The 9,663-nt window shown below is 41.0% G+C and overlaps 1 protein-coding gene across 2 annotated transcripts in view; it reads right to left on the bottom strand.

Annotated features, from left to right (window-relative positions):
- Nucleotides 1-680: 680 nt before the first annotated feature.
- LOC139339987 (radixin) overlaps nt 681-9,663 on the bottom strand; it is a 39,832-nt gene continuing 30,849 nt past the window's right edge. The window contains exons 11-15 of one of the 2 annotated variants that reach the window (XM_070975511.1): nt 9,059-9,189; nt 7,964-8,124; nt 7,109-7,201; nt 4,263-4,472; nt 681-2,165 (exon numbers count right to left, since the gene is read on the bottom strand). In XM_070975511.1, coding sequence (XP_070831612.1) covers nt 2,001-2,165; nt 4,263-4,472; nt 7,109-7,201; nt 7,964-8,124; nt 9,059-9,189 — 760 coding nt within the window. In that variant the 3' untranslated portion in view covers nt 681-2,000. The remainder of the gene's footprint in view (nt 2,166-4,262; nt 4,473-7,108; nt 7,202-7,963; nt 8,125-9,058; nt 9,190-9,663) is intronic. The other variant, XM_070975512.1, reaches the window with a different exon arrangement.

Genomic DNA, 9,663 nt, shown 5'->3' with positions numbered 1-9,663 from the left:
AGAGTTTCATTCCAAAAGACGGTCCAGAACCATGCTGATGAATAAGTTACATATAAATTGATTACGTTCAGTTAAATTATGTTTCAAAAACATCTTCTTACTTCTTGTAATGTTAAGAAAATGTATTGCTCTAAGCTCATATTTATTTTGAAAGGGTTCTTCATACAGGATCAAATACACGATCCATTTTATATAAAAGAAAAGAAACTTGAGATTAAATGAAATGAGCTGAAATGCTTTTCATTGATTGTGCTTTAGCTCATGTTTTTCCTTTTATAGGTCATGAAAACACAGCTTTTTGGAATGGGTCTCTTCAGACGTCTGTACACCATGGAACTCAACTGAGCTTTAGGCAATGAAACCCAAAACAAAAACACGAAAAGTAAACTTGTCATACTTGTAGAATCTGGGAAACTATAGCCAAATGAGACATGCTGACTGTTTTCGTATGTGGTGTATACGTGAACAATAAAAACCATACTCAAGCTTTCATGTTCTGTTTGCTCCCTGTGAGGCTCCTTATTGGCTCTCAAATGTTCCTTTAAAGGGTTAAACGGTAGCTGCGGAGGTGCAGCTGGAGACACAGTACGTACTGCACAGTTTGATCAATGAATATGGTGGTGACACTAAAGGCAACTGAATTTACAGATAAAAGAAAACTAAAAAATGGCCTGTATTTCTCAATTGTTAAGATCAGGTCAAATTTACTTACTGCAAACACATTCACGATGCAACAATTTTTCATTTTACAGTATATTTGTGGTGTGATTTGCTTTGATTGGTGGATTTTTTTTAGACTTTTCTTGTCTGGTTAAACCTCTGCACAACCAGATGATAGATCCATGGAAAAATACTTTGAACCAAACATTTATTTTACAGAAGAAACGCTATATTAAAGTTGTACTTGCTATTATTTTAAAGATTGTTCTGCTGTAACTGGGAGCAGAGAAGAGCATCTGTGAGTTAAATCAGGAAGTGATGGTACATTATATTGCTGTGTCTGACTGTCAGACAATGAAAAGTCATTCATGGCAAACGCAGCAAACTCACTGCAAACTGTCATGACTTTTGTAACACCACAGTGTGCCAGGTTTAGACATGTATATGTAACACAACATAATAAATCCAGCTCAACCGGCTCTAACCTCAGCCAGGACCCTCAAGATCATACTGTAGCTGCATTGTTGGAAATATAAATTCATTCTTTATTGTGGGGCAAAATATATATTTGAACAAATGTCTCAATGGATGGAGAGTGCCAGCACAGTAAGAATGTAAAATAAGCTCATTTAGTTTGCATCTTTGCTTGCTCCCCCTTCTGCAAACTGACAACCTTTAAAGAAGATAAGATTAACTGATGCAACAACCCCTAACAGATCAATGACACTGACAGCAAAACTGAACAGGTGAACTTTCCCGCACAAAATGACAAAAAGTAAAACTAGATAGGAAGGAAATGAGACAATAAGGCATTTTTTTAACAAATGATTTAAATTGTTCAACTGATGACAAAAGAAGTGAAAGTAAGGTACAGATATTAAAGCTTCACGGACAAGCGTGCCGGCAACAACCACGAACTACAAATGGCCATTTCATTTTGTTGTGCAAAAGCACGTTATCAACCAATCCTGTCCAGTCTCTCAGTTTGTCTAAGTATCATACATGCAAGCATTAAAACTGTCAGTATTGTTGAAGGGAGCAGTCCATGTTCGACAGGATATGTTGCTTGCTAGTTTTCTGACAGATTAAAAGACGTGTGCTTCGTTGGGGCGGGGGCGGGGGCGGAGCTCTAAAAAGCAGGTAGCGGCTTGATTGGCCAAAGAGCTTTGGCGAGGCTGAAGCTACAAAGCCCGTTAGCCGGTGTTTCTCCTGGATAGAAAAAAAAACAGGAGTTCCTGGGGTGGCAGCAGGTTTTGGGCTTTAGAGGGAAAGTGAGGCGTTGACATGGCAACGAGACTAACTTTCTCTTTTCTCTTTTTGTGTCCATCCTTCACCACGCCTCACATGGACTCAAACTCATCAATACGCTGCTTGGTGTTGCCCTGGCGGATCTGGCGCAGGGTTTTGTACTTGTCTCTGCCTGCCCTGACGTTCTCGGCATGCAGCATGTCGTTCGGCGTTTTCTTGGTGTCATCCCGGGCTTCTGCCAACTCCGAACTCAGAGCCTGGACAGACAACAGAGACAGAGAGAGGGGTGATGAGAGACAGCAAAGTACATCATAGTTCAGGCAGCAGTGGGCCAAGATGACATCAGTGGTGTATAAAGCAAAAGTTTGACCGTCTGTTATTTGGTCTCATCAGGCTTTGACATCCACTAGATTTGGTCACAATTTTAACAGACAATTTTAGCGATGTGTGAGCAGCTGAAATTGAGAATCCACAGTAACTATTTGTCTAAATTTGTAGCAAATCTTTAGATTGAATTTTAGACTTTAACCCATTAAGCAAGCCAAGATGCATCAGGTCTTAATCTTTTGTCAAAGTCACACCTGTCGCGTCTCATGGGTGGGTGGAATAGGATGGTGTGAGGTGTATGAGGAGCATGGGCTGACAGATGTGCACAAAAAATATGTAATCACTTCCTAATGCTGTGCAGTATGGCTGAAATCAATACTATAATACAAACAATAACACTGTTTGGTATTCATATCTTTATTATGATCTACCAAATATATGTAAGAAGGGATGGGAATCGAGAACCGGTTCTTTTTGAGAACTGGCTCCCAGTAGCTCAATTCCTTGGAGTCGTTTGCCTGCCTGGTTAACAATTGTGCTTATCGATTCCGCCTGTCTTGCACATGCGCGATAACATCACGCACGCTGCATTGTTTTGGTTTAAAACGTAGCCGATATGGCGTCGATGCAGAAACGCTCCAAAGTATGGCTATATTTCACGCGAAAAGTTTCCATTTCTTCAAAGTGGGGAAATACCTCAAACAAGCTAAAACATTTGTCCACACAGCATGCAATTCGTTTGCAGGAATGTCACGTGTTTGATGCGCTACTTAGCGACGCTTGTGAATCTAGCGGCAGAGCAGATACCAGAGCGTCATCTGTTATTAGTACCGAAGGTAATGTTGAACTCTTACAAGCCTTGTCTGTTGTGTTACCATTTCACTGTAAACTGCTTTCGCAATATGAATCATCTCCATGTCCTTCCATCAAATTTAGATGACGATGACTGCCAGAGTCAGGCTGGCTCAGAGGCTGCAGCGGGCACCGGCAGGTCTCGCGCACCTCTATCCACTCCTTTCACTGAGGCAGGGAAGAGTAAAATGACTGAGACGAGGATAAAGGAATGTCACAGAGCGCTCACTAGATTTGTGGTGAAAGGTTTGCACCCTTTTGCCACTGTAGACGCCCCTGAATTTCGGTTCATTTGTTGCATTTTATCTGGCATATCTGTTCAAATGAAAATCAGAAATTTGAGTTCTGTCAGAGTTGCATGTTGTTATTTTAACCAGTGTAATTCTGCTTCATTCATTCCCACTCCGAGAAGTAGCTCACCGACGTTTTAGGTTTGTTCTGAGGTTGCGTCACACATCATTTGTGCAGACTGTATATATTATATTTTCTGTGCAGAGATGAAAATATAAAAGACAGTTAATGCAAACAAACCCATTTATACTCTTTTATGTCCTCACCCAATGAGAATCGATAAGGAATCGGATCGATAAGCAAAATCGATAATAGAATCGGAATTGTTAAATTCTTATCAATTCCCATCCCTATATGTAAGGTAACGTGAAATATTCAAATTGACAAATTTATTTCTGTTTTGAGGAATGTTAAAAATTGCACCACTGCAGTCATAGAGTCTGTGGCACAGCAGTTCCCTTTACTTACTGAAAGTGATGATGGTGTCGTTTCCATGTTTGCAAAACACTGAGCGTGACTTGAGATGTGTTTCCATCTCTATTTGTACCAAATCTGAGAAACTGGTTATTTATGTTTATGAAACCCCTGAAGTAATTTCCCAACAAGTATTGTTTGCTACAATTTGTCATTTGGCAGATGCTTTTATCCAAAGCTAGCTAACCAAATGCTAGCCACAACTTCTTTGTGCACCTCTGGCACTTTGCTTATGAAGCCTTAAGAAGAATCCCTTCTCCTCAGCCGGCTCTGACTTCACACTTTGACAGAGCCGAGGCTTGAAAGGCTTCAGACTCGGCTCTTGTAGGAATGTGCCTTCTTTGACAGTGAACAATGTGGAAGTTGCCATTTTATTCCCCATCTCTCCCCATCTCGTGCTGTGCCTCTACCTGTAGCTGCTTCTTGACACGCTCGTTCTTCTGCGCCTCAGTGATGCGTTCCTCTTCGCTGCGGTGGCTGGTGACGCCCTCGCTGAGCAGCTCGGCACTCGCTTCGGCGTTCGTTTCATCCTGCTCATCGTGTTCTGGGGCCGGCGGTGACGTCATGGCCGTCTTCAGCTCCTCCTTGGTCTTCTCCAGGTCGTCTTGTGCTGACAGAGCCTGGAAACAACACGTGCAAACTTACAGAGGGAAAGAGACACTGACAGCTCGGACATGAGTACAGACAGACATAGACACATTTAAAACACATCTAAGTTTCCCTGGATCCTTTCAGAAAAGCTGTCACAGCTTTTTAAAGTCTTTCAGACCCAGAATTTAACTACATGAATTATTGTTATTTAGTATCTTTCATGTGTTTTTATCTTCACTGCTCCATGCTTTCAGTATTCGTGAGACAACATACAAATCTACCTTAATGTCTCTTTATGCTAGAAATGTTACAAATCACAGTTTTACCTGTAAACCTGGTTCCTCTGCATGGATACAGACATATCAGGGTTTACATACTGTGTACTGTATCATCTGGAACCATTTCCAGCTATTTAACAGTGTGCTACACTGACATAATACATGAGAGAGCCCTGACGATCAGTTAATGATGTGTATGCATAGAAAATGAAACTTGTGACATGATATGAAAGCTGATATAAAGCTGCCCAGACGGGCCCACAGTGGGATGCGTGTTGTCCCTTTAAATCATTTATGGAGTCTCCACTCAGGTTGGGATTCTTATGTGTCCTGTGATTCTTGTAATGACTCACATGGCTTTGTTAAACACACTTCATGTGATGTGTCTAGCTGTATGAGACGAATGCTGGTTTGTACCTGAACAGAAGACTGCACAATTGCATTTAAAGATTTTACAGAAAAGTCCCATTAGAAGCAGCAATTCCAGGAATCTACTGCAGCAACTTACTGGCAAAAATACTTTTTTTTTTTTTTTCCTCCAATCACAAACCTTACCAAAGCTTAACTCTGTTTGACAGGTCGTCATCAAAGGTTTTAGTGGTGAAGAACACTGATTCTTCTACAGTTTGCCTTAAGCTCTTTACCCTCTTACATTCAGCATTTATTTCATATAATGAGGTATTTGGCACCTGATGACTGAGAGGAAGAGGAGTGTCTTCTCTTCTCTCTCCGGCGGCATCACTGTAGATTTTAAAACTAAAAATGACCATCATGACTCACTGATCACAACTCAGTGTTATCAGAGAGCAACGTTTGCTGCCTGTTTTCTAATATTGAACAGTGCACACAAGCATTGACAGGACATGGATCGACTGAATGACAGGATCCTTGTTTCATCACTGAGTATTCAGTTTTCAGCCATGCAGCTCATATCAATGAAACGTGAAAATATACGTCAATATATACAAAGACACTGTTGGTTAGATTGTTGTACAAGGGATTTTAACCTCTTTTGAAAAGTAGGAAAAACTGTGAAAGAGAACATTTCAAGTTGAGATCAATCCTCTCATTTCAGATCAGTATAATGTATCTGTTTTCCCATCTAACTCCCATTGCAGGTCCGATGTATCCAATGGTCGATTTCGGTCATTTCTGATTTGTACATGTATCTATTTTTGTGCTACTTAGACTGGAGTAATGTGAAAATGATCAGCATCAAAAATATATATTAACTGGCTGTTTAAACCTCTTGGAGCACGTGATGATTTATGTAAAAAACATTTGAAAACTGGTGCTAAAGATGCCGTTTTCTGTATAAAGTGGTGCTAATGTAGATCAAGTTTTTTTGTATAGTATGTAATGTAGCACCCGTGGTGCGATTTAGCACACAGTAATCAATGATGGAGTTGCTGCTTGCCCACACTACTCAAGCTATCAACAAACATCACAAAGCGTTGAGCTTTGCTTTATAAAGCAGTATTTTTCCACATGGCAGCCGTGCACTAGTAAACATCTTGTTGTCCGGGCTGCTGCTAATGTCAGGAATTTGGCTTCAATGTGGAGCCAAACGCCCTGAGTGATTCTGAGGTGAAATTAAAGCTGCGGTTTAAACATTTCCACCTCAGCAAGTGTTGTTAGAGAGTATCAACAAATAATCATTTTGTTCACATGTGAAAAATACACACACACACGCAAAAAGGAACAGATATGCGACCACAGGCGGCTCACATCCAAACACATATTACCTGTTTCATAAAACAAACATTTATCAAACACACCCTCAATTATCCACGGCAACAGCCACAGACTCCTGAAAATGAAAGGTACATCCACACGTATGAACACATACACGCACTCTCTCACACATACAGTTCAGTCTGTTCAGCATTCACGAGGCATGGTGGCTGCGGGTGATAAACAGCAGCAGCGAAAACTGAAAGAAAACACAGACGCTGTTGATTGTGCTTTCCCCTTTTCCAAACTTTTTACATCCAGTTTCTTCTGTACTGCACTCCCTTGCCAGAATTACCTGAGCGCGAGAGTTTCAAGGTAACCTGTAACCCGTTCTGATATTTATATGGACAGGAGACAGCACAATCAATCAGACAGAGCGACTAGTGCAGTGACAAAAATGTGATCCCACGCCGGCTTCCCACCCTGGAAAACTGACTGCTGCAGCTGGCCGAGCTGGTGACACTGATGCAGAAGTCAAACCCAGGTTTTTGGGGCAGGGGGTGAGGCCTTTTGCCTTTGCGCTAACTGGGTGCCACATAATGAGATTTTTACCCAGATTTTTGTCTAAATCAGTTGGTTTTTTTTTTAAACACACACACACACACACACACACACACACACACACACACACACAGATACAGGAGTCACATTACTTTGTGTTGCCATTCTGTTGCTTCGTCTTCTTTTTTCCTCTTGGCCTCCTCAAGCAGAGCGATTTTGGCAGTGAACTCTGCTAACTCAGCAGCCTGTCGCAGATAACAGAGACTGAACTCAGTGTGCTGTCTAACCAACAGCCCCAAACTGCCAAGTACTGACAATTTACAGCAATATAAAACAGACAGAAGCAACTTAACGTATTTGACAAACTGGTAGTTGTGCTTGATTTTCGTGATTGATGATTTGAACAGACCCCTGTATTCATTACACCAGCAAACCCTGAACCAAACAAATACAATACTGATGACTGACACTTAAGCCTTCATTTGTTGGGGGTATAATAAACTGTAAAACAAGAATAAGGTATGTCAAATGTCTGAATCTTGGGATTTAATTTAGCTATTAGTGATTTAAAGCTTACACAATGCTCACTGCTTTAATACAAATAGCTTTCTGCAAGCTGACACATAATATTTCTCCAATAAATGAATTTGTTGTGCTGCTGGAGGTTGTCTCTGAAGAGTTCATGCATATTATAAGTCGTGCTGTGCAGATGTCTGTTACTGTTACTATTCATAGACGGATGGAAAACAAACCCAGAGCCTTCCACACAGAGCACGAGGGCTCACTGAATGAGTATAAACATCAGCTGAAACACAGGCTAGTCCTCACAGTCAACTCAGGTCTTTTAACACTGCACAAGGTAAACAGTCAAATTAGCATTAAGCAGTCCTCTAACATGAGAACTGTAGAGTGCTAAATAGAACCAAACCAAACCTACGAAGAAGCACTAAACTACAGGATGCTGGAGGTGGGATCAGCGGCTGTGACTGATGTGTGAGTGCAGGTACCAGTTGTTCCTGGTTCTTCATCTGGTCGGCAGCCTGCTGAGCCAGCGCTGACTTGGCTTCCTCTGCCGCTTGCCTCTCCCGCTCCAAGCGCTCTGCCTCCTCCTTTGCCCGCTTCCTCTCCTGCTCCAACTCCAGCGCTTTGCGAGTCTGCTCCTCTAACTCTGCACATACACATGTAAATATACTCAATATAAACGTGTGATCAAAGAGGGAATCCGACAAAATGTGAAAAGATATTATATTTTCCTTGAGCCAAAGTTAGTTTTACAAAGGACTGATCTCCTCGAGCCATGGAGCCATTCAAGTGTGACCATTCTGAATAATGATGAATTCATATATCTTTTTTTTTTTAACTGAATTAAACTAATCAGAGTAACATTTTCTGTTATGCTAAAACAATTTAAAGTGCACCAGTCCAACAAGCCTTATTAACACGTATCTCTGCCTCACTGTCTGTGCTGTTTGTCTTCATCGTTGCTACATTTTTCTGCATTATTTTTTGACAAGGTAAACTTTCAACTGTAGGAAATGCTGTTCTTAGAGTACAGGGTTATTCAGCTTGGGTTTATAAATTGTTCTTATTTTAATGCCTGAATAGTTTTCCATTTTCACATCAACTTCAGCTTGGCTACTTTGTTGTTAGACTTTTGGACTTTTTTTGTGTTCCACATGACATATTCAATAATTTGACAAAAACTATTCCAGCATGAAAAAGACATAAAAATACAAAATCTGGAAAGTCTAACATCAGTCTGAATATTAATGGCTAATATTAATATTATAGACTGGGCATCATTTGATTGTTTTTTTTATATTGGTGCAAATAAGATCCCAGTTTCAGCTTCTGACATCAAATCTTTTTTTTTTTTTGATACTTTCACACAATACATGTCTGCATGTCAATACATGCTTTTTTTTCCATTCAACCAAAAAAGCCAAAGTTGTCTGACGACACAAGCAGCTGCAAAAGAAGTTTATCTCAGTAAACTAATCAAGAATGATCAAATAATAAGTCCTAAAACTCAGTGTTGCCCTCACAGGGCTCGGGGTGCAGCAGCACACGCTGTGCTGCACTTGATGATGGTGCAGTCATACCTTTCTGAGCTCTCTGCGTCTGCTCTTCAATCTGCTTCAGCCTCTCAATCAGCTCGTCCTTCTCTCTCTCTATCCGCTCCTTCTCCTTCTCAGCATGCTCACGCTTCTTCTTCTCGTTCTCCAGCTGCGCTCTGTCCAAGTAACACAGAAAACAACCATCACACTCGGCCGGTGACGAATCTGTCGACCCTATTGAGTTATACACCATGAATATAGCCTGCAAGAAAATATATACAGTGTTTGCATTGAGTCTGGGTTTAACAAGACATTTTCCCAATGCCATGTTAGCTGTGTTGCTGTCACGCAAAAATGTTATCTGAATTCCTGCATAAAACAATTTCTTACAATTCTTACATTTCTGTAGGTGCATGTAAACCTGCTGATAAGTGGGAAAATGTGTTTTTAAGACAGGATTTCAGATATTTTGCGCGCCCTCCTCACAGACCACTCAAGTTGCCAGAGGTTCATTCTCTGTTTGGCTGAGTGCCTTCATCCTTCCAAAATAGCATGTGGGGACGAACAGCTTGGATAACTTATATGAAAGTGTAAAATGATCTGTGTTGTGTTTGTTTCCTGCACAAAGAGCAGCTCCTGCACTAACAGGC

Source organism: Chaetodon trifascialis, chromosome 12 (assembly GCF_039877785.1).
Source record: "Chaetodon trifascialis isolate fChaTrf1 chromosome 12, fChaTrf1.hap1, whole genome shotgun sequence".
Taxonomy (NCBI): domain Eukaryota; kingdom Metazoa; phylum Chordata; class Actinopteri; order Chaetodontiformes; family Chaetodontidae; genus Chaetodon; species Chaetodon trifascialis.
Note: the sequence above shows the minus strand (reverse complement) of the source record. Positions and strands in the feature narration are given on the sequence as shown.